Genomic DNA, 26,958 nt, shown 5'->3' with positions numbered 1-26,958 from the left:
TTTGAGAGCACATTTATTAAATGAAAATAAGAAATAATTTTTTTTTTAAATTAATAATCAAATATAATAGTTAACAGATCTTCAAACGTCTCTACCTATTACAAAAACAACAAACCATCAGCATTTATCGTACTAACATCAGAACCTAAACCAATCCCAGATATCATCACCCATGAAGTTTCTTTTCCTTTTAAGGATTACTTTGTCCAACACGTGTATGACCCCATTGGTTGTGCTCATGTCACATTCAGTAATTTGTGAGCCTCCGATTTCAGTTTTGTTACCCATTTCTTGAACTGTAAATCTTTCTTCAGAAATTGATTTTAGTTGCCTCGCTCCATATCCAACGTTTGCAGCAACTATGCTTAAACCAGAGCAACAAATCTGATCTGAAATTAAAACAATGATAGTTTTGCACGTAATCCATAAGAAAATTATAATGCAAATTCATAAAAAAATTTCTGAGCGGATGACCAAAATGGAGAATATTTTTGTACTGTAAATATCTATATTTGTCTGGGTAAGGTACACTTGATATGGCTATTTACATAAATGTTTTGCAACGAAATTCTGTTGTGCTTCGGTAATAAAAGTTTCAAAATACATAAATAGAAAAATAGGAACTACAAGAAAATATTGGACACTGCATGAGTACATCAGATCACACAAGCATAGGACTGCACAAACTTGTGTTAGCCTAATCCCGTTTTGCATGCTCACAAACTTCCCCTTAGCCTTACCAAGAAAACAAAGAAAAAATAATTTAACATTATAACAAATGTAGGCACAAAAAGACTCTTGAATAAGCAATTTCTAAAGCAATTCTATTTCAATTAGATCAACTGTTATTCCTAGCTGTAAGACCAGATATGTTTGAATTACTGAAAAAGACTCTCAGTGACCATCAAGATTGCAAAATAGCAATACAAAAACTAATTATATGTTTTCTGTGTTCCCCCTATCATAACTACTGTCATTTCTCAAATTAAAAAAAAACATCATGCTACAACTTAATTGTTTTTTTTAGATCAGTTTTTCTCAGATATTCATTTGAAGATGGAAAAATATTCATGTATTTTCAATAATTGAAGAGGTAAACTACTTTACCTTTAAATATGTGATTGTATAGTACATGTTTTAACTTCCCTTTATCGTTTACAATGTTCTGTAATTCTGCATCATCAACACGTTTGAAAGCCTGAAATAAAATAGTTCTCGATACTTAGGAAACAAGAATAATCTTCCATTTCCTTACCTTAAACACATTCCTATGTCCAATGTATGCTGACTACTTAAAAACAACCATCACGAATTGGCTGATTTTCTTTTGGTTTTCAGTAGTCCTTCAATGATCTGAAGATTATCTACTGTTTTGCGCAGCGTGGCCTATATATATATATATTTACAAGAATACAAAAATAATTGAAAATGAATTAGGAGTGCATACATTTTTAAATTGTGATTAAACTATGTACAATCTATGCGATGTGTCTGTGCCTCAACTCACGGGTGAATATCTGTTTGCACAGTTTAAGATTTCCAGATATATGAACATTCGTATGGTCTGTAAATTTACGGATTGTGTCCTGTTCCCTATAGCTCATGCTTGAGTCTGGATTCGCATGGAGGAAGATGTATGCATAACAATAAAAGCGCCTTTTTTATGCTGTTGGAATTTTCAGGTGTGCGTAGTAATTTTGCTACATGAACTGATACACAATTTCCCTTCTTTTCCATTAAAGTAGAAGACGCTTTATACCCTATCGACGTAACCGGTTTCGTTCCGTTTGGAGTTCATGCGTTTTCTCTGTTTTTATTTTAATTTATATTTTTAAATTGATTTTCGAGATTTAAAAATAGGTAAAATTACTGTTGTGTCTTTTTAAACCATTCTGAAGTTACTTCATATATGAAAATCGAATCCTGACAGTGTAGATTTACTATTATAGAATTAAAGGGGTTAAGTTAAAAATGATTTTTCTGATCTATAGATTTTGTATCTTTGACGAGTTTTTGTAAACCATGAATTGATGGAACTGTTGGTAGACGTTTTATCCTAGCGCAATGCTGACATGAAATAACATTGCCATGGTAACTCCTGTAAATTAACTGTTCATAAAATGTAAAAAAAACACTCAGGTTTTTCTACCTCAAGACATAGATGGTATTTTTTAACTTGAGTTTCAGTGCTATTCAACTTCGTAATAGATTTGACTTCCAAACCGTTTTGATTTCAAGCACCATAGATGAATCTTGTGTAGACGAAATTCGCGTCTAGCGATAATAATTATAAGCCTTTTATTTTGGACTAGTTTTCTTTCTACCAGCTGAACTAAAAACTCGTGAGCATTACTGAAGAGACTTCAATTTTCGAAATAAACATCTAATCCAGTTAAATTGTTTTATGTTATTACAGTGATATATTCTAGACCAGTACAATCGTCGATTATACAAAAAATAAGAATATGACTATGTATTTCGTTAATTAAAGGGTCCATGATGGGCGACGTGACTTTGACATTAACAGACATCATACTCTGATGTAATGACAGTTACAGAAGGAAAAAGAATATAAACTTTCCATGCATATTTCTATATTTCATATTAAGGATTCAAGTTGCATTCAAGATCGAACCAGAACAATGGCATACAAAATTGTAAGTCTGGTATATTTGTTGAGATTTTAACATTAAACAATCGCAGACATTATTATATATGACATTTTCTTCGCAGATGAATAATTTAAAGATGAAGGGACCAGATATAAACTTGACTCTTTGATCCTTAGCATGCAAGTTTTTACAGTTTTTTTCGTTGCTGCTTATAAATTACGTAACAGATTGCACTAATTACATTTTGGAGCGGTAAAAATATCTCCTGTAAAATAGACTTTCGGATTTTCAATGTTAAAGTATTTATCTTTAAATAAAAGTTCGGCCCTTAACCCAAAAGGTGTTCACACATTTAGAAAGCAGTTGTGTGGTCTCAACATCTAAATTGCTATTATCAAATAACGGGGAGAGATCAAACTCTTTTCAATCTTTCAGCAACACAACACGATTTAAATGTGTCTTTTCTTCTTATGCATAACGACACTCCTCAAGCGACAGTACTAGTTGATGTAATAAAGGAAAATTACGATATATATTTTGTTTACACATTAATTAGAGGCAGGAGCTGGTCAGGGTTCCGGATGCAAAAGGTCCGTTTCTTTTAGGTGTGAATATTTTTGGTACCTCTATCACATTTTTCAGTCCATCCTTTTTTTTTACAAACATCACTGATATTTTCTTATGTCCTTTCCCCTTCCACTTATTTTTAAAATCTAACATTGAAGTTTATACAGCCATACAAAACATGATGACCGGGATTTATTGACACATTGAAATTGAAATGATGTTTTGCAAATAACATCAGTAGGCATTCCCTATCTTCTTCACCCACTTCACACCGGGTACCTACAAAAATACGATAAGTCACGTGACTTTTAAAGCTTCTAGGTTGCTCAATTGTAAATACCGGTATACTCAAACCCCAGATGTCAATCGTTTGGACTTTTATCAAACAAGGTAATTACTTTTTTCTATTTATGATTTACAACAGCATTGGGTATGCTTGAAATGAAGTGTTAGTCAATAGTTTGGTATGATTACACCAAGGACAGGCGAAATATACCAAAGGGATATTCAAACTCATAAATCGAGAACAAACTGACAATGCCATAGCAAAAAATGAAAAACAACGAAAAGACTATGGACATAAAACCTTAAGAATTTGTGTTTACAATTAAAGTTTACTACAATAAACGATTTGGGAAATACGGTCGACTTAAGAAATAAAATCATGTAAGATCTAATTTCTTAAATCAATCGTATTTTTCCAATTTTTTTTGTAGTATTTAAATAGCTGAATAAACATGAATGTTTCAAATTTGGACATTGTCCACTGTGCTGCAATCTATGTCTAGAAAAAAGTAGAATAACAAAAATACCGAACTCCAAGGAAAATTCAAATCGGAAAGTCCCTTATCAAATGGCAAAATCAAAAGCTCAAACACATCAAACGAATGGAAAACAACTGTCATATTCCTGACTTGGTACAGGTATTTCCTTATGTAGTTTTAGAACCTTTTAAAAATATAGACATAAAACCTTAAGAATTTGTGTTTACAATTAAAGTTTACTACAAAAAACGATTTGGGAAATACGGTCGATTTAAGAAATTAGATCATGTAAGATCTAATTTCTTAAATCGATCGTATTTTTCAATTTTTTTTTGTAGTATTTAAATAGCTGAATAAACATGAATGTTTCAAATTTGGACATTGTCCACTGTGCTGCAATCTATGTCTAGAAAAAAGTAGAATAACAAAAATACCGAACTCCAAGGAAAATTCAAATCGGAAATTCCCTTATCAAGTGGCAAAATCAAAAGCTCAAATACATCAAACGAATGGAAAACAACTGTCATATTCCTGACTTGGTACAGGCATTTCCTTATGTAGAAAATGATATATTAAACCTGGTTTTATAGCTAGCTAAACTTCTCACTTATATGACGGTGGCATAAAATTCTATTATATTGACAACAATGTGTGAACAAAACAAACAGACATAATAGGTAAAAATGTCAAAAATAGGGGTACAGCAGTCAACATCGTTTTAAAATCTTAATCACTATAAAAACAAACAAATATATCAACAAAGAAAAACAAAATGGCATATTGACAAAGCACATAAGCAAAAATAAAAGACTAAAATACAAAAAATGACCACAGCACAACAACACATTGTCAGGATGCATAAGTACCAAGCCACGCCAAAAGGATATTACCAAAAATGGAATAAATAGTAAAGGTTAATAATTTACAAAGACAAATAAAAGAACAGTATAACACATAGTTCAGATAATAAACAACGTCAATACCTAGAATATATGTAACACTCCCAAACGTGTCCTTCCCCCCAAACGTGTCCGATTCCCCCAAACGTGTCTTTTCCCCCAAACGTGTCCGTTATATTCAATGTTGCCCAAAGGTGTCCGATTTCATAACCCCCAAACGTGTTCGATAATTGTTATTCGCCAAAACGTGTCTACTGTTAAACGCCAGAACGTCTCACGTCTATTAGCGCTAATACATGTATGTACATGTTAACGGCAAATTCTATGATGGGGGACACATTTGATGATTATCATAATTGCAAATTTAATCTGTAACACAAAAAATTAACTTTTGACTGTAATTGTTTATTGTCCAGTTGCAAGTATTTCATGCATATTTAAAGCGAATATACAAATCATTTTAGTACAGTTGAATTAATCGTTTACTAAGTGAATTATTTTGTACAAATAAAATCTAAGACGATGCATTTTCATAAAAATCCTGTGTGCGAATATTACACGGCGGGAAAAATTGACTACCCTTTCTTCAACAGTCCTGATATTTTAAAAGCTCTTCAAATCATTAACTGGTTTTCGTTTTTTTTTTTAGGTTTCGAGCATCACTAAAGACACAAAAACGAGAGACATAACGTCCAGTGCCAAATATTTCATGCATTATTTGAACGACATCAGGTTAACAATTAATGACCCCCAAGAATAGCAGTATGAACACCATTTGTCTTCCTCCGACCGGCAGTAAAACCCTCGCCAAAGTGGGACGTCCGTTTGGCTGTGTGGGATATGCAAATTTGCAGCCACGTCCGGTCAGAATGGGAACCCTTGCAACAACTCTTCGAGGGGTTCGTAGGTGTCCTGTTACATGGCTAAATTTTTGTCCCTATCCAATATGCCCTCATTTCCCGTGGCAGTCTAAATTTCTTCGACCTTCATCCCGGACGCCTCTATTGTACAGACCTGCCTATTTTATGTATTGTTAATTTGTTCTCGTCCTGAAAATGCATGAAATATTTGCCACTGGACGTTAAGCAATCAATCAATCAATCAATTAACAATTAATACTGTAGATAGGTTCCATTATTATACAGGGAATTTATGATTGGGCCTAAATTTTTACGGGTATTCGGGATTAACACTAGTTGGGATATTAATAATATTTAAGAGCGAGTAAAGACCGTTTTTTTATTACTTCAGTAAAACACTTCTTCAATCTCAGTTATGTAAGAGAGGCCGTTTTAAATAAAAATTGCGGAAATCTTAACTGCCACTAGAAAAAAAATCAATAGGGACAAAATTGTTGCCTCCCGAAATACAACTGATGGCACCATGAAAGAGTTGTTAGAAAGGTTTTAATCTGCAGAGAAAGGGACATTCTTCCTACACGAAGTATCTGATTTGATATCCACAAATTAACTGAGCATGGCTGCTTACATTAACATCCCACATAGCTGAGCAGACGCCCCACTTTAACCGTTATACTGTTAAAAAAGTACTTTATTTCTATTTTTTAATAAAATAGTAAAATGAGTAAACGTTAATGAAATAGCAATATTTAAATAACGGAGGTATTTATAAAATGGACACGAATGATCGTTCAATAAAAGAAAAAAAAATACTTGATATGGACACGTTTGGGGGATTGGGCACGTTTGGGTGTTCATTTTAAAAAATGGACACGTTTGGGCGTTTATACAAATGACACGCTTTGGCGCCCTTTTACATTCAGACTTGTTTTGCAGTTCAGTGACGTCATGTGGACACGTTTGGGGGGATCGGGCACGTTTGGGGGGAAGGACACGTTTCTGAGTGTTACATATATACTTCAAGACCATCATGTATTATTTGTGAAGTTGATACGGAATATTTATCAACTAGGTTTTGGTATCTTCCGATGAACTTTTTTATAATGATATAACCCTGGTTCATCAACTTTCTGTTCAGACAATGGTGACGTTTTATAAAGTCTGAGTAGCAGATGCAAGCTCTTGAATACCGAATGAGTTGGGAAATGTATATACCATATGCAGGTGAAGTTGGTATATTGCTACTAAGATGGGGGGAAATTGATAATTTCAAAATTAAAATCGTCTCGTTTATCATAGATTCTGGTACTGAAATGACCGCTTATGTCAAATCGAGTTATACGTCTAAAAATGAGGCGGAAGAAGCCGTGTCTGTTGTTTCTTTAATTTCTAGTTCTGGAGGATATATTAATGGAACCCAATCAGAAAAGTTTGGATTGTTAATGGAAAGAACATCCTCAATATATCTGAATGTGAAATTAAAAGATCTGGTTTCTTTGATCTTCTTGTTTTTGACAAGTGTTTGAAATGACTGACATTTTACTCACATCATTTGTAGGTGCAAATAGAGTAAATGGACCATCTTCCTCTAACATATCACCAATTTCTGCTATTTTGATCAGTTGTACCAATTCAGTAAACCTGTTGTCCAGAGCAAGAACATCCAGAATTGTTCCAGCTGGAGGCTTCAGAACCTTTTAAAAAATATGAACATAAAACCTAAAGAATATGTGTTAAGTAAACAATTAAAGTCATTATTTTGCATATAGGTTCGTTTTGTACTGTCCTCTAGGCATGTTTGGCACAAGTTTTTTGGAATTTCTGGTTTTCATTGGTCGTCAACTTTGTATTTGATTTGGCCTTCAAACTGTTTTAATTCGAGCGCAACTGATGAGTCTTGTCAGACGAAACGCTCTTTTTTCGTATCAAAATAAATGCCTTGTATCTTTAATGCGTTTAACAATAGAACACGCTGTCGACGCACCAAACTCGTGCACTTCATGCAATTCCCTCAGTATGAAAATAAGATGTGGGTATGATTGCCCATGTGACATCTTTTCGCCAGAGACCAAACGAAGTAAAAGCAACTATAGGTCACCGTATGGCTTTCAAAAATGAGCAAAATCCATACAGCATAGCACGCTACTAATCAGGTTTTGTTTTAACCTTGACTTGAATTGTAAATTTATTTACGAGATTTGAACATCAGCAAGCTATCATTGACTCTTTTTTTACCACTTTGTTTTAATGACTGAATTTTTTTTCGGTTCGATGCAGACCTGAATTATAAAAAAAACACCAAATATCGCTTCATGCAATACAAAAAAAAATGTTTCGGTTAATTGTACATAATGCATCACATGTCAACAATCTTTCGACTTTATTTTTTCTAAAATTGTCCCACAAAATACTAAAAAATTAAACCATACCTTGTCAACAATATGAATTATTCCATTACATGCTCTGATGTTTGATTTCTCAATAGTAGCACACTGTGCAGTCTGGACCCATTTCCAATCGAATCTCGCAAAAGGAAATGGCTGAAAATGTCAATATTATTAAATCTCACCTGGTACATTGGGAAGATGAAAGCATAAATAAAAATTCAAGCAAAACAGTTTATAATGATTGAGAATACAAAATTAGCAGTTATCATCACTAGAATGTATAGCAAACATATTCATAATATTTTTTAGTTAAATTGTAATCATTTGTGTTTATATCTTTTGTTTTTAGTGTTCGTTTTTCGTTTATTTTTGTTTACTTTTTTTCAATCATTAGAATTTCTATAAGAATCAATGAATACAGCGAAAAAATACCAGCTTTGCTTAATTATACTAACCGTTGTATACTCGTTGAATCTGATTTGTTTTCCACTGTTTAGTGTATCTAGCTGTTGGTCATTGTACAATCTACAAGTATGTTCTTCAGATGGAACCACGTGGAATGTAAGCACTTTCATTAATTCTGTGGGATCAGTGGGAACCTTCTCTAAATTCTATAGACAAATTAAAACAGACTTAATGTTGTTTTTAGATGATTGGTTACTGATACGTCCCTGATCATTCAACGTCAAATATGCAGTTCAATTCATAATTATGACCCGTCAAATATTGAAAATACTATATGTTTTTAAATCATAGATATTCTGCCTTACAAGATCCTAGTTAATAACAAAAAGACAAATTCTCAAAGATATTGGATTATAAACATTTTTATTTGCTTTTAATTTCTTTGTATTTTAAGTAGAAATCTAGAATAAATAAACCACCTGCAGGAAATGGAGCGATTTTATAAACCCTGTGCACACACAGTTTTTTTCAACCATACGTTTTGTCTCGCCTTCAATGGAAGATGCTTTGGCGAGACACAGGGACTACAAATTCTGTCAGTGGCGTCGTCAACGCTTTAGGTTCAATCTGTGGTGACTGGTTTTTCAGACATGAATAACTAAATTTATCAAACCTTCATGGAATTCTATGAAAATTGGACAGAGTTTCTTTATAATCAAGAAATAGTATCTGGAGCAGAATTTATCAGTTTATGGCAACCGTGGGCACCAGTTGGAAAGTTGAAAGTAACTAAAAATATTTTTAAAAAACCCACTTGATCATAGCCTACCACATATTATACATTTACCAAAATACTTACACCAATGGCAGCATCACTAGGAGCAAACAGTGTTAGATTTTGTGTCGTCTGTAAAGTTTTAGCCAAACCTGTGTCTTCAATCAACTTTACAATAGCTGATGCCCCAGATCTTCGTGCAATTTCTAACACATCCAATGCTGAATATAAACATAGAGGAATAGATAAAACTTACGAATTATTGTTTTATAAGAAATCTCCAAATACCGTCTTTAAAGGATTTAAAAAAAATGAAATGCCAATTCAAAATGTTCATTGCTTCAGGTAGGGGAGTATGTGAGTACACGCCCCTTTATTTCGACCAAATAGTCTATTACATTTTGTTTGATATCAGGTATTTAAAAAAATACTGCTATCTTCAAAGTAAGTGATGATCATTATTTTTATTTTCTGAAATGTTTTACAATTTGTTTTCATGTTTTTGAAGACCAAATGATGTCAGATGATGTTTCTACATAAAAAATGTAAATTTATTTAAGAGTTTATGCCTTAGAATATTGTTATCTTATTTAAATTAAGGCGACAATAGTTTACCGATGTTCAAATCTCGCAAATCTATTAGGAAGAGCCACATCAAGGTAATAAACAATAAAATGCTCCGCAGGGCGCAGCTTGATACGACCGCAGAGGTCGAACCCTGAACAGTTGGGGCAAGTATGGACACAACATTCAAGCTTGATACAGCTTTGCATTTGGATTGTGATTAAATATTTGACACAACATAGGTTTCTGACACAGAATGAATGTGGTCTAAGAACTTAAAAATTTTAAATTGGACATTCACCTATTATGGTCCAATATCCAAAATCTAAATACATGGTTAGATTCAGCATATCAAAGAACCCCAAGAATTCAATTTTTGATGAAATCAAACAAAGTTTAATTTTGGACCCTTTTGACCTCAATGTGGACAAAGTTGATAACGGGGCCCCAAAATCAAAAATCTCAATACATGGTTAGATTCAGCATATCAAAGAACCCCATATATTCAATTTTTGTTGAAATCAAACAAAGTTTAATTTTGGACCCCGATTTGGACCAACTTGAAAACTGGGCCCATAATCAAAAATCTAAATACATGTTTAGATTCAGCATATCAAAGAACCCTAAGAATTCAATTTCTGTTAAAATCAAACTAAGTTTAATTTTGGACCCTTTGGACCTTAATGTAGACCAATTTGAAAACGGAACCAAAAATTAAGAATCTAAATACATGGTTAGATTCGGCATATCAAAGAACCCCAATAATTCAATTTTTGATGAAATCAAACAAAGTTTAATTTTGGACCCTTTGGACCTCAATGTGGACCAATTTAAAAACGGGGCCCAAAATCCAAAAACTAAATACACGGTTAGATTCAGCATATTAAAGAACCCCAAGAATTCAAGAATAAAACCCCATTGAAATTGGTCAAGAAATAAGCAATTTATACAAAGTATCTTCTTTTGCACAATACTGTGCAATTAAATATTTCTTGCTATTGCGCAATACTGTACAATTGATAATTTCTTGCTATTGCACAATATTGTGCTATTGGATATTTCTTGCTATTGCGCAATACTGTGCAATTGAAGATTTCTTGCTATTGCGCTATACTGTGCAATTGAAGATTTCTTGCTATTGTGCAATACCGTGCAATTGAAAATTTCTTGCTATTGCACGATACTTATTATATAATAATTTACACATCCTGTTTGGTGTGTATCTCCTACCATATCATTATTATTTTTGCTTTTAAATATAAATCACAAATAACCAACTTAAAATGGAAAATTTTAAAAGAAAAAAAAAAAGAAAAAAAAGGAAAAAAAAAAAAAATCCCCCCCCAAATTTTTTGAACCCCCTTATGATTCATCACCCCCAAACTCAATCCCAGCCTTCCCTTTGTGGTATGATACTTGCAGTACAATTTCAGAGAGATCCATACACTTGAACACAAGCTATTGTCTGGAAACTAGAAAAATGTGTTTTTTGGCCCCTTTTTGGCCCCAAATTCCTAAACAATTAGGGCAATTAACCCCAAACTCAAACCCAGCTTTCCCTTTGTGATATGGAACCTTGTAGTACAATATCAGAAAGATCCATACACTTACACACAAGTTATTGTCCTGAAACTAGAAAAATGCTTGTTTTTTGCCCCTTTTTGGCCCCTAATTCCTAAAATATTGAGGCAATTACCCCCATCATCAATCCCAGCCTTCCCTTTGTGGTATGGTACCTTGCAGTACAATTTCAGAGAGATCCATACACTTGAACACAAGTTATTGTCTGGAAACTAGAAAAATGCTTATTTTTGGCCCCTTTTTGGCCCCCAATTCCTAAACGTTTCAGCAATTACCCCCAAACTCAATTCCAGCTTTTCCTTTGTGATATGGAACCTTGTAGTACAATTTCAGAAAGATCCATGCACTGACACACAAGTTATTGTCATGAAACTAGAAAAATGCTTGTTTTTTTGCCCCTTTTTTGGCCCCTAATTCCTAATATTTTGAGGCAATTACCCCCAAAATCAATCCCAGCATTCCTTTTGTGATATGGAACCTTGTGGTACAATGTCAGAGAGATCCATACACTAACACACAAGTTATGTCTGGAAGTTACAAAAATGCTTATTTTTGGCCCCTTTTTGGCCCCTAATTCCTTTACTGTTGGTACCATAACCCCCAAAATCAATCCCAACCTTTCGTTTGTGGTATTGAACCTTGTGGTAAAATTTCATAGAGATCCATTCACTTAAACTAAAGTTAGAGTGCGAAAACCAATGTGTCTTCGGACGACGCCGGACGACGCCAGACGACGACGACGACGACGACGACGACGCCGACGACGCCAACGTCATACCAATATACGACCACAAAAATTTTTTTGCGGTCGTATAAAAAGTTAGGGAATCTTATTCATTAGTCTAAAGGAGAATTTTTTGTAAAAAAAAATATACAAACATCCGTATAGCTGCAACCCACAGGAAGAATCCCATCATATTTGAAATTTTAGTCCATCTAAGGAATATATTCATCATAGTGTAATGTTTGTGTAATGAGAATGTCATGATTCTCATCATGAGCACTTAATTGGACTACTAAATTTTCTTCATATATATTTGACTTCAATTGACATTTAGAAAAAAAAATAGTGCAGAATATTACTTATCTAGACTTGTGAACAATTTTCTATTGTTGAAGATCAATTGTTTTAGCGTAATGATGGGTTTCTAGTTTATGACAAAAATCTCATTTCATTCATAGACTGGAATCGGTATAGCTATATCTATTGTGAAAAAAAACATGTATAAACATGACATTTTTGTAAATTTTCGTTACAACTTCGAATAAAATGCTTCGCTGGGGCGCAGCTTGATACGACCGCAGAGGTCGAACCCTGAACAGTTGGGGCAAGTATGGACACAACATTCAAGCTTGATACAGCTCTGAATTTGGATTGTTATTAAATATTTGACACAGCATAGGTTTCTGATACAGAAAGTATGTGGTCTAAGAACTTGAATTTTTTTAATTTACCTATTATGGTCCAATGTCCAAAATCAAAATACATGGTTAGATTCAGCATATCAAAGAACTCCATATATTCAATTTTTGTTAAAATCAAACAAAGTTTAATTTTGGACCCCAACTTGGACAAACTTGAAAACTGGGCCCATAATCAAAAATCTAAACACATGTTTAGATTCAGCATATCAAAGAACCCCAAGAATTCAATTTTTGCTAAAATCAAACTAAGTTTAATTTTGGACCCTTTGGACCTTAATGTAGACCAATTTAAAAAACGGGACTTAAAATTAAAAATCTAAATACACGGTTAGATTTGGAATATCAAAGAACCCCAATAATTCAATTTTTGATGAAATCAAACAAAGTTTAATTTTGGACCCTTTTGACCTCATTATGAACCAATTTGATAGCGGGGCCCACAAATAAAAAATCTAAATTCATGGTTAGATTCAGCATATCAAAGAACCCCATATATTCAATTTTTGTTGAAATCAAAAAAAGTATAATTTTGGACCCCAACTTGGACCAACTTGAAAACTGGGCCCATAATCAAAAATCTAAACACATGTTTAGATTCAGCATATCAAAGAACCCCAAGAATTCAATTTTTTTTAAAATCAAACTAAGTTTAATTTTGGACCCTTTGGACCTCAATGAAGACCAATTTAAAAAACGGGACCCAAATTAAAAATCTAAAAACACGGTTAGATTTGGCATATCAAAGAACCCCAATAATTCAATTTTCGATGAAATCAAACAAAGTTTAATTTTGGACCCTTTTGACCTCAATATGAACCAATTTGATAGTGGGGCCTACAAATAAAAAATCTAAATACATGGTTAGATTCAGCATATCAAAGAACCTCATATATTCAATTTTTGTTGAAATCAAACAAAGTTTAATTTTGGACCCCAATTTGGACCAACTTGAAAACTGGGCCCATAATCAAAAATCTAAATACATGTTTAGATTCAGCATATCAAAGAACCCCATATATTCAATTTTTGTTGAAATCAAACAAAGTTTAAATACTGGACCCTATCTTGGACCAACTTGAAAACTGGGCCCATAATCAAAAATCTAAACACATGTTTAGATTCAGCAAATCAAAGAACCCCAAGAATTCAATTTTTGTTAAAATCAAACTAAGTTTAATTTGGACCCTTTGGACCTCAATGTAGACCAATTTAAAAAACAGGACCCAAAATTAAAAACCTAAATACACGATTAGATTTGGAATATCAAAGAACCCCAATAGTTCAATTTTAGATGAAATCAAACAAAGTTTAATTTTGGACCCTTTTGACCTCAATATGAACCAATTAGATAACGGGGTCCACAAATAAAAAATCTAAATACATGGTTAGATTCAGCATATCAAAGAACCCCATATATTCAATTTTTGTTGAAATCAAACAAAGTTTAATTTTGGACCCCAATTTGGACCAACTTGAAAACTGGGCCAAAAATCAAAAATCTAAATACATGTTTAGATTCAGCATATCAAAGAACCTCATATATTCAATTTTTGCTAAAATCAAACAAAGTTTAATTTTGGACCCTTTGGACATTAATGTAGACCAATTTGAAAACTGGACCCAAAATTAAAAATCTAAATACACTGTTAGATTCGGCATAACAAATAAATAAATGTGATCAAAGATTTTACAAATCTAATGCGCCATACTGTGCAATTAAAGATTACTTCTTGAAATTTTTCAATATTTGAAATTTGAAAAAAAAATAATATTTGAAGAATAATTCTTTTTAATTTCTGAAATCTGAAATGAGAAAAAATTGGCCCCCCACAATTTCTTTTTATCCCCCCCCCCTTTTTCCCCCAAAAAAATTCTTTCCCTCAAGATATGGTCTTAATCTCAATTCAAATTTCCAATGGAGTTGGCAACCATAATTACCCATTTAAATTTACCATAGTGCTAACTTAATCTATTTTATAATAGAATTAATAAAAATATAGTGTCAAATCTTTCATATGGATTTTTTTGTAAAAAAAAAAGATGAAAACATTTGCAGATATTTTTACTGGTCTTCCTTTATAAATATGCATTTCTTTAAACATAATTTAAAAGCAGTGTAAGGGAAGTAACCAAAACGTTGTATTTGGATTACCTCCCTTACACTGTTTTAAATTATCTTTATTGTTCATTAACCATTACTTTATACATAATTTAAAAGCAGTGTAAGGGAGATAATTTCAATGATGAATTTGATTTATCTCCCTTACACTGCTTTAAATTATGTTTTGTACTAAAGTATTTGTCCATTAACCAGGACAACCTTGTTTTTCCCCCTTTTTTGCCCCTAATTCCTAAACGGTTTGAGCCATAACCCCCCAAAGCAAATCCTAACAATCCCTTTGTGGTATGGAAACTTGTAGTATAATTTCAGAGAGATCCATACACCGTTCCACAGTTATTGTCTGGAAACTAGAAAATGCTCATTTTTGGCCCCTTTTTGGCCCCTAATTCCTTAACTGTTGGTACCATAACCCCCAAAATCAATCCCAACCTTCCTTTTGTGGTATTTAACCTTATGGTCAAATTTCAAAAAGATCCATTCACTTAAACTAAAGTTAGAGTGCGAAAACCAATATGTATTCGGACGACGACGCCGGACGACGACGACGACGCCGGACGACGACGACGACGACGACGACGACGACGACGCCAACGTCATACCAATATACGACCACAAAATTTTTTTGGCGGTCGTATAATAAATACTACTTTACCATATGGCTTTAAGAGCGTCTGATTACCTTCATCAGGGACCAACACATCATCTATCACATAAAGTACACCATTTGTGGCCATGACATCGGTGTCAACAGACTGCGCGCCATTGACAAATAGTTTGTCGTCTGCAGCTCTTGTCAGATTAACCATGTGGTTTAACATGTTTCTAGACTTTGATCTACCTTGTATGGCATGAGAACATATTACATTAGGAAGAATGTGATTTTGTAATAACTCTGAAAAGAAGAAAAAAATATCGTTTTTAATGGTCAAATACTATCCACACAGAAGGAACTGAAATATATTTTTGTCATAAACCTTTCCATTACCATTAAATACTTCGTTTTTAACAGCAACATCTAAAACTTGATTAGCAATATCAAAAGAAAAAATGAAAAGAACAAAAATAAAAATGCACCAATGGTAACCCTTTTTATCTAAAGATTATGACGCATAATGGTGAATGAAGGGTATTTCTGAAAACAATACTTACTAATTAGACACTCGGTATCCCCATCCAAAATTCTTGAAAGAAGGATTGGGTCCAATTTTCTGAATGCACTATCGCTGGGTGCAAACAACGTTAACTGGCCTTCATCACGGAACATCTTTCCTAGACCACTCTTGCCAATTGCTGTATTCAAAAGTTTAAAATATTTTGCTGTTAAAAAACTTCAATTTGTTTACTTGAAAGTTTTGAAACATGTTATGCAAAATTACTTATTACAGAATCATAGAGAAACAGAGACAATTGTCTTCTACTCACAATTTGCCTTCTTCTGTGGAACTGGTAAATGATATATTTTTAACGATAGGATGAGTCCAAAGTGAAAACTCATAAAAAATACCAGACTTTTAACTTTGTACGCCAGACGCGCGTTTCGTCTACATAAGACTCCCCAGCGGCGCCAGAATCAAACCAGTTGACAGGCTTAAATCAATCAAAGTGCTTGTGAGCACTGAAGGGTAAAGATTACTTTCATTTTGCAATTTTGTGAATTTTTAAACAAAACATTGAATTGTATTTTGCTAGGCAGATTAAAATTTTGAGTGGGAGTTATCTTCCTTTGTTCCTGATTGTACATTTGTAGTTGAATCTATTTTTATAACAGATTCATACACCATGCATCACTTATGTAATTTTAAATAAAAAAATGTTTTCTCGACATGTAAGGTCATTCAAATACACATCATTTTGTAACTTAAATATATCAAAGTATAGCATATCATCAATAAATTGCATGTCATTGACTGGATAGCATCTTAATAGTGATGACTTCACTGCACTATTTTTTTTAACTATCAAAGGTAGTGATAAACCTTGGGAGATAGAGATATCAAGTCAGTACCATAGGGTTTTGATTGCATTTCATACAATCTTTACCCAAAAACGAAGTTGAAGGGCATTTAAAGAAGGTCATTTATCGGTATCCAAACTCTCTTGTATAATTGACTATTATCCTCATACATCTTTAAGAAATCACATGCCTAAATGTATGTTTGGCAAGCAATGTGGTAGGTCCAATTTTTACTGAATTTGTTCTACATCGGGGTCATTTTCAAAAAAATCTTTCGAATTTTAACTTAAACTTACAGTTACAAAACCAATGCGTGTCGGGACTTCAACAAGGACATGTAGCACTGAATAGCACTTTATATTCATGGAAATATGTAAGAATGTTAAACGATATTTATATAGCATATGATAAATGACAATTTAATATTCAACATTCCGTCGGATTTGAATCCTTTAGATTTTGACCCTGTGAGTGAAACTAATGCAGGAGAAATCGGTGCTACCTTTTAAAGCAGATATTTTTTCTATGTTTATTTCGATGCATACTCAGTTTGATATGATATTAGCATACCAGTTTTCATGTAACTCATTTCAGGATCAGATGAAATGATTTCCATTAACGTCTCAGACACAGGCTCTAGGACCTCTTCAACAACGTTTATTACTCCATTTGTGGCTATTGCATCCCGAGATTTCACTTTTATGCAGTTTGCAGTCATAAGCTTAAGAGGAAAAATAGAAAATATCTCAATGGAAATATAAAAAATCAAAGTTTTGAAAGTTGTACATAAACTAGTATGAGGAAAGTAAATAATGTGCCTATCAAATCTTTACAAAATATAGTACTAGTATTACAGTATTTCGCAACTTCAATGAGTATTGCAAGCACATTTTTGAAATGTCATAATAAAATATTTTCTACAAAAATTTTCAAACTAAGAACACAATAAACCTAAAAGAATGATGTGCTAGATTAATTTTGGCTAATGAGCCGGTTATCCTCTTGAAATAAGAACTATTTATTTATTGCTATTCCCCATCCTTTCAGCACATATACAGACGCACCCAATATATTTATACGTCTTAATCTTACAAACATTCTCCATGTCTAAAGGCTGACACCACAACGTATATATACTTCGTCTGAAATTTATCCCAAAAATGTTAGATCTGCAAATTTGCATTAGCCATATTTTTTTTCCCGTGGCGGGATTCGAACCCCTGCTTCTGTGATATCGTGCCACCACCGTGTCTGTTCTGTGTCCACAGTCCAAGACCACTCGTCCAACTAAGCGTTCGTTAGTCGAGTGATGCCTTTCCTCGTCGGCTTTATCTAGATTGTAACACACTGCATGATGTGTTGTGGCAAGTATCGTCTAGAAAAGACGATACTGCGCAGATAACGAAAAAATTATAAAAAGTCTAAAGATTTGCGCAACGGTTCTAATATAAGATGGTAATATACGAAGATGATGTTTATAAAATCGTGTTGACAAATATTTCGGCTGAACAAATAGCCTTCGTCAGTGTCAATAATTTTAACGAATTTTTTTTTATGCAATTTTAACAAAACAGTATTGTTAGAATTACTGACACTGACGAAGGCTATTTGTTCATTATTTCGTATATTACCATCTTGTAATAGTACCGTTGTGCAAATCTTTAGACTTTTATATACATATATATATATAGAACTAAAATTTGCTTCCGCAAATTTGCAGATTTAACATTGTTGTGTTGATATTTAGAGTAATTATGAATATAATATGTGTTTTCAGCCGTGTATCACCTTCACTGGTGATCCAATGGATGGATCTATCGTAGAGTTGTCACTTGTTTAGACGTACTTATATATATATATATCAGTTAAAAATTTATTAGATTTAACTAGTTATATTTCTACAGAAAAAATATATAAACTTACTTCATTGTCATAGAAATTAATTCTGATTTTGTTTTTGTATGGACTTGCTGTATCAATAAGCTGTTCATCATTTAGTCTGCTGCTGGTATAAACCTCTGGAGTCAGATGACCAAGTAACATGGCCTTTAAATCAGAGATCATTGTATCAATCAGTGGCTGAGACACCATCAAAACGCCAGTATCCTACAGGTAATAGAACAAAACAAAACATTTAAATCAGAGATCATTGTATCAATCAGTGGCTGAGACACCATCAAAACGCCAGTATCCTACAGGTAATAGACCAAAACAAAAATATTAAATCAGACATGATTAGTCAGTGGCTGAGACACCATTAAAACGACAGTGTCTTACGGGTAATAGAACAAACAAAACTGCCACAACTTCAAAAAATTAATACTATATGCGGAAAATACATAGTTTAATTTTTAAATCATCAGACATTTGCAGATATTCATTTCATATCGTAAGGAGAGATACACTTTCTATGTACATATAAACGCATTTTTAATCTTTCTGATGAATGAGTGATATGGTCAATTAATCCATAGGACAAACTCCTACATTAAAAAAGAGAAAGGAACAGTGAGTTTTTTGTTGTTTTTCGTCTCAAAGTCACAGCAAAGTGTCAAGACAGAGCAAACCCCACACATAACTTCAAATTCAAGACCTCCCCTTGAAATGGTTAGAACAGAATTCAATTATAAATTTCCATGACGCTACGTTTTGATCTGAAGAACAGATGATGGGCAAATTCAATTGACAGACAATAGCAGACAGAGAAATCAAAGGAAGACTTTCAAACATGATTTGTCAACAATCCCATGGTAAATTACAAATTGGAGATATCTTATCAGAAAATAAAGTTGAAATAGGACAAATCATTTGAATCAACTCCTTAGCAATTAGACAAGACAAACTCGTCAACACAAAAAGGATATTTGATACTTTTCTAAAAGTATATAGAGCATAATTTATAGGTGTGCCTTAAGTTTTGACCCTAATCCAGTTGCCTCTACATTTTGAGAAAATAAAATCCTATTTACCTGTAGTGTAATCTGTGATTTAGGTGCCAAAAGATCAGACATCTGATCAAATGACTTGTCAACAGGCGCAAATATTGTGACATTCCCATTCTTTATATCTTGTTCTAATCCAGCTATTTTCATCGCTTCTATAAACTTAGTGAGCTTCAATTCTTTTGCTTTGTCCAGCAGATTCTTTGTTTCAACAGCTAAATAAATCAGCGAAGAAAACTCAAATAAGCAACTACTAAGTATATGTGTATTTCTTTTAAAAATAAGCTTTGAAAGAAATTTGGTAACAGGAATTACCTTGAAGATCTAGAAAAGAAAATAAAACAAAAAGACATCTACATTTCAACCATCCCGGAGCACCAGAGTTCACCGTTTTTGGTGGAGTTTTTGTTGACCAATCTATACATTTTTGTGTAGTGTTTTGTTTTTGTTTGTCATTTCGTCGTTTTTCATTATTGCGATGGTGTTGTCTGTTTTTATTGGAATTATGATTTTTGATTGCCGCCCCTTAATATATTCTTTTCTCTTCTTTCTTTGATTTTTATTCTGTAAAAACTCTATTTCAAGTAAAAACTACTACTCATTCAATTCATGAAAGTAAAGGGAACAAAGTGTTCAAACGATATCCTTTGATAAAATTAAAATCATATACAGAATGAATCCTGTTAATGTCTGAACCAAACTTTGTTGTTCGGAAATGAGAAGTCACGTGTTGGTTACATTTCCAGACTGTATAAGTAATCCTAGAAATTTCATGAATTATTTCAACAGAAATGAACCATTAAATAGCGAATCATATTATCCAGGCTAAAACTCTCTGAACTAGGTTGGCAATAATTTTACGTATCTTCTTGTTACACGACCTTTCTCGCGAATATCATGCCAGTGTTTTTTAAATTTTGTAAATTACCAACACAACGTAAATTGAGACCAATAAACAAGTCTTCAATTGTATCATCCAAGCAGTATTATTTGTTTTGATATTTCAGTTATTCTGAGCTGATAACATTTCAAAATTAGGTAACATATTTTTCATATATGTGTCAATGAACATATTTTCTTTCAATTTACCGGCTTTGGGCTTTACGCTTTTCCCATGAAGATGAAAGGCAATTTTTTTGTTTTTTATTCAAAATTTTAACCAAGAATTAAACAAAGTTGCAGTGTTGTATAATTCAAATGCCCAACGATGATATCTGTTTTTATTTAACAAGAAAGGGTCGAAATAGGTGAACCTTTGCAGTAAAGTCTTCATCATCAAATATTGAACGCCAAAGATACCAGGTTAGATGAATATATCATTTCGTTTTTCTACACTTCAGATTTGTCTGTGACTGCTCATTTATTTACTGTTTTTCAATCTGTTTACAGAACAATCATATACATGTTAATTTCGTTTTATTCTACTATACATACCAGTCGGGCAACCAATTCGATTTATCTTCCTAGTAAAGCCGGGACAACATTCTTTTGTCTCTACAATCGTTTCCTCTTTACCACCAACCACCAAACTGAAACGTCAAAGTTAAAAGTATAAGTTGACCAACCCTGTAAAACAAACGTACACTTTTTCGGCCTTTTATGTATTTTAACGAAGAATCCTCATCTAACAGATAATCAGTCAGCACTTAACTCAATATAGAGGTTGGTCTAGTCAAACGGAGACTGGCCAAGATATACACCCTTATTATAAACTAATGAATAGGCAATTTAAAAAAAATACCATGTGTATTTATATCTAATTCATCTTATTTTTTTTACATTTATAGCAGAGTGTTTGTTTTAATTACCAATTTTAAAATTGAAGGAGAACTATGTCCATGTACATACTTTTCTACTGGCCAATACCTTAAAACATAAAAAGAAAACAAAAGAAAACCACTGAATATTGATATGGAATAATTCTAATATCGGTCACTGTACTTCAGCATATATTTCAGACAGCAGCACCGAACAGTTTAGCCTAAGACAAGGTCTTGTGCATTGCCCAGAATCAATCTAAACAGATTTCAATGTCTAAAACAAAATTAGAAACCTTTTAGAAAGCTTCAAAACAAAAAGTAACCAAATGAAATATAGTTATCCTAAAAATACCAGACGCAATGCTTGAACAAAGAAAGTTTAATTATTACATAGTGGTATATTTGTTGAACGATACTTTATACATTATCCACGAGAACGTTTGTAATTTCTAGTGTATCTATGTATATGTAAGAGAATGGTAACTCCTTTGATTATAATTTAGTCCGAGCATTACCTATTAGTACATTTGTAGGAAGATCCTTTGTCATCACAGACTTGAGATCTAATCACGTGATGACTGGTAATCTCAATTTCGTCAGAGTTGGTTTCATTCTTGATTATATCTTTGTAAGTACAAATATTTGGCCTGAAAAATCCAAATATACAAAAAATATCCAAATTGCAATTTCAATAGGCAAAACTTGCCGAACATTTAAAAAGGGGAATTTCTTGTGTACAAAATGTAGGTCATTGCGAATCAATTTATGAAAGAATCTTAAAAATGTACAAGGTGTATCGTAGGATCTTTACAGAAAAAATTTGAAACGATATTAAATGAATTTTACAGTAAATATTGTATATTTAATATTTAATCGTATTGTTTTAGTTTCTGTTGCTGTCGTGCATCCTTAGGCCTTAGTTTGTTTAATTGTCAGTGAGTCTTTAGCGTTTTTCGTTTATTGCGGAGCTCCTTTTGTCACCATAGGAAACAATATATATCTTTCAAACTGCATGACAGTAAGTGTCAACATTTTTGTCATTGTGAAGCCAACATAACAACGCTATTGCTGTAAGATGTGATGAAGTTAAATATACATAATGTATACAGCAATGATATTTAAAATAAGCACGTGACATAGATTATACTTACCCTTCATACCATGGTTTTCTAGAATCAAAATTGAAGTCAAAATCAAAATCAAAATCAAAATTGAACCCTCTCCTCCTGTTGTTGAATAAACCTAAGTGAAACCTTCTGTTTCCTGGCCTAAAATCAAACACAGTTATTGAGTGTATGAATAAAGAAATAATATTTGATGATGGTGATGATGACGGATGGCTGTTTAACGTCCAGCGAGAAATTAAATATTCAGAACGAGAACATGTTACATCTAATGTTATATGTTTATCAACCTTGCTTTTTACTAGACCGACACGCTGAGCCGGATATTTAACGTTCTAGTTCAAAAGGTAATAGTCCGCAGGAAGACATGTCACCCTACCCGGACACATTATTTTGACTCCGATCCAACCAGTCTTTGCTCTTACTCCTAAATGCTGTGTGTTTATCGGTCTTTGGTTTGACCCGGCCGGGTTCGAACCCACCACCTGCCGCACTCGAGGCAAACACGCTACCAGGAGACCGCAGAGGCGATAGATGATATTAATCATATTTGAAAAATTACATGTACGATTCATATATGTTTGATACACTTTATAATAAATGGGTAGAAATCATCAAAAAAATATCCCAACAAATACTGAAAAATTTAACTTTAAAATGGCATTTCTCAAAAACTTGACATGCGAATTTCTTTAAAAATGGTATGTTGTTGCCACAAAAATTACTAAAATGCTAAGCACTTACCCGTTTAGTCAAATCAGTTGGATTTAAAATGTATGGGGTTGTGTGTTTACTGATGAAAGTCAATTGAGAAAAAAACGCTTTGTACGAACGAAATTTATAAAGTTTTATTTTCATTTACAAGCACTGGGTCGATACCAATGCTTTTAAAATGTTATCGCCAGTGCTTCGGTATTTACATGATTTAAAACATACCTTTTTTAGCCCACGTTCTCCGTTGAAAACTTAATAAATAATTGAAAAAAGGTCCAGCTCCCTCAGACAAAGTTAATCTTATATGAATTTGTATGTTCTTTTCAGAACCCTTTTAGTCTTATAGCTCCTCACGTATCCAGGTATTCATCAGTGGCGCATCCAAAAGGGGGGGGGGGTTCAGGGGGTTGGAACCCCCCTTTTTTGACGATCAATGCTTTTGAATGGGGACATATGGTTGTTAACCCCCCCCCCCCCCTATCCTGGGTTGGACACCCTTTTAAAAATGGCTGGATCCGCCCCTGTTCATACATTCTTAGCTTTTAGATTTTTTAGTTTGAGCGTTCCCGATAAAAGTCAGTCCAGACAAGCGCTCCAGACGCAAGATATTTATAAAGTTTTGTTTTTCCATTTTGAATCGAGCTCTATTCAGCTGATTTTTACAATTTGTTTTAATGTGGTGTTGTACCACCATTTACCAGGTACGGGTATGTGCCCATTGTTGAAGGCCGACCGATGGTCTATAGTTGTCTCATTGGCAATCATACCACATATTTTTTGTTATATTCACTTATCTTGTTAAATGGTTGGTTTCGCTCTTTTCTGTGACGCTTTAAAAGCAATTGAGTTGTCTGTGACGCCTTATCAATCGAGTCGTCTGTGACGCCTTAACAATTGAGTCGTCTGTGACGCCTGAACAATTGAGTCGTTTGTGACGCCTTAACAATTGAGTCGTATGTGACGCCTTATCAATTGAGTCGTCAGTGACGCCTTATTAGTTGAGTCGTCCATGACGCCTTAACAATTGAGTCGTCTGTGACGCGTTAAAACAATTGAGTCGTCTGTGACGCTTTAAAACAATTGAGTCGTCTGTGACGCCTTAACAATTGAGTCGTCCGTGACGCCTTTTAAAACAATTGAATCGTCTGTGACGCTTTAAAACAATTGAGTCGTCTGTGACACTTTAAAACAATTGAGTCGTCTGTGACGCCTTAACAATTGAGTCGTCCGTGACGCCTTTTAAAACAATTTAATCGTCTGTGACGCTTTAAAACAATTGAGTCGTCCGTGTCGCCTTATTAATTGAGTCGTCTGTGAGTTGTAACAAAGTCAATTATTAATATTTGAAGCAATAAGTGAACTATTTTCGTCTAGTTAAATGGCTCTATCCCACTTTCATGAAATCAATTTTGCTACTTTTAAACCAATTTATTTTCATTTAAAAACGGTGTAATTCGTTGTTTGAATATCTTGATAAAATGTTGGACCAATCTGGTTTCATTGAGGTTTTGTGGGATTCGGTGTTGTTTGGATATGTTGTTCTTTTTAAGTCATATCTTTACTGACTATTTGATAACATAGAAAAATAATCATTGACCTAAACTCGATAAAAAAAACTGACAGGATGGACATTCGAAAAATATTTTTCCCAACTATTTCCTAGATAATGCAAACTAAAAAATGAAAAGTGAGGTTTTGAATTCTTGCACCAGGACACAGAGTCATTCTGAATAATTCAATCTGGTAGTAGATATTTTCAGAAACCGTTTAATCGAACAATCTAAATCATGTCCCGCTGAATTGTATATTAAATCACTGTGTAGAAGAGTGGTGTGTAACTTTATGAATGCTACAGAAAACAAAACATGCCAGTTTAGTGTCAAGAACATTTAATTAGACTGATGATACTATTACCTTTGTTTGTTTAGAGCTATGTCATGCATAATCAAATAATATTGTGACTTTTTGTCTAACCTCACCTTTCATTTTTAAATTTTTACTAGATATATTTTATTTCCTTTTCTATTTTGCCTGGCATATTTCTTTACTACGTTATGAAAACTTGTTTAAACATGACTCAAATACTTGTGGTTAGAGTTGTTCATATTCAAGTGCTTATGCTGTTTACTTGTTTGTTACAACAACAAATATATAGAGAGAGAGAGAGAGAGAGAGAGAGAGAGAGAGAGAGAGAGAGAGTATAGATTTTATGGTAGTTTATATTAAATAATGCATTTTTTCCTTCTTGGGTTAATAGTTTCGACGTCAACATAATAACTGTTTTGTTTTGTTTTGCTCGTAATGTAAATTTATAAAAAGTCAGCGATTAATCAAAATTATAACGTGAAACTAGATTTATAAGATAAAAACAAAACTAGAATTAATCCGGAGTAAATATAAAAAAGTATATAACAGAATAAAAAATAAAAAAAACACTTGATTTTCTTACCTCCGACGTTGCCACCTATAAGAGTGTCTAAAAGGTCTGTCACTGTCTTCCTTATCTTCGTCGTTTACAACATGTCGTCTGAATCCAGGAGCATGCTTGTTTTTCCTGTAACGTCTCCGATAACCACATTCTATTGCTATCACCAAAAATATGGCGAAAATCAAAACAACTATCGCAATCTTACTCATGTTGCTGATGATGAGGGTGTTGTGTCAGTACAGTTTATTTATGTGAAGGAGAATGGTTTATTCTATTTCGCCATGAGGGGGTTGAGAAAATGCACGATAAGCAAAAAAAGCTAGTAAAAAGTATGTTTATTACTTTTCATATTTTATGTGTAATGTTATAAGGTTATTTCATTATTAAAAGAAAAGTGAACGGTTCTTTTTACATTGTTATAACCTAAATAATTATTCAAAATTTTGAACCCTCCCTGTCGGAAAGATCCAAATCCAAAACATGAATCATTATTGCTTATGTAACAGGAAATTTGCATATATTTATCTGTAAATATTTTTTGTTTCCGATAACGCAGTTTGAATCCAAATAATCTATTGCTTCAAAAGAAGGAAATCTATTTTTAAAAGTGATAAAAAAATAATTAATTTCTTTTCTTTCTTTTGATTCCCTCTTTATGTTAGATCTTTAACGTAAACTAACTTTGAAAAATAGTAAATCGCCAAATATTACTTATGTGACCTCATGACACTATGACCTTTATGAAATGTTATTATGACTTCGTTTATGCTGCATATCAATTAAAGTTACATAAGAAAATATAGAGTAATTCTTGGTAAAAATGTCCGAATCGTACATATTTTTGACAAATGTTTTTGATGTAAAATGAAATACATTTTGCTATACACTTTGGAATTGTTTGTACATGTTTACGATTCTCAAGAACATACTTCCTAACCTTGTTATCATGTGTTTGTTTACCCAGCAGACTCTTCAGAAAAATATTTTGATATAGGATGTTGTCTTTACTTTGAACCAGGGTTTTTCATCACGTTGTTTATCAATCATTTAACCTCACAGTATAATATTATATGGT

General features: G+C 33.1%; 1 protein-coding gene across 1 annotated transcript; it reads right to left on the bottom strand.

The window, feature by feature from the left end:
* LOC127706076 (transforming growth factor-beta-induced protein ig-h3-like) lies at nucleotides 1-26,142 on the bottom strand. Its single transcript, XM_052210533.1, has 15 exons — nucleotides 25,905-26,142; nucleotides 22,769-22,885; nucleotides 22,133-22,264; nucleotides 21,292-21,386; nucleotides 19,885-20,072; nucleotides 18,839-19,021; nucleotides 17,486-17,636; nucleotides 16,111-16,251; nucleotides 15,641-15,853; nucleotides 9,354-9,490; nucleotides 8,545-8,700; nucleotides 8,132-8,242; nucleotides 7,250-7,396; nucleotides 1,108-1,198; nucleotides 1-389 (listed from the first exon to the last, which is right to left on the bottom strand). The coding sequence occupies exons 1-15, from the start codon at nucleotides 26,090-26,092 to the stop codon at nucleotides 139-141; spliced, it is 2,301 nt and encodes a 766-aa protein (XP_052066493.1). The 5' UTR covers nucleotides 26,093-26,142; the 3' UTR covers nucleotides 1-138.
* Nucleotides 26,143-26,958: the final 816 nt, after the last annotated feature.

Source organism: Mytilus californianus, unplaced genomic scaffold (genome assembly GCF_021869535.1).
Source record: "Mytilus californianus isolate M0D057914Y unplaced genomic scaffold, xbMytCali1.0.p SCAF_1, whole genome shotgun sequence".
Classification (NCBI taxonomy): domain Eukaryota; kingdom Metazoa; phylum Mollusca; class Bivalvia; order Mytilida; family Mytilidae; genus Mytilus; species Mytilus californianus.
Note: the sequence above shows the minus strand (reverse complement) of the source record. Positions and strands in the feature narration are given on the sequence as shown.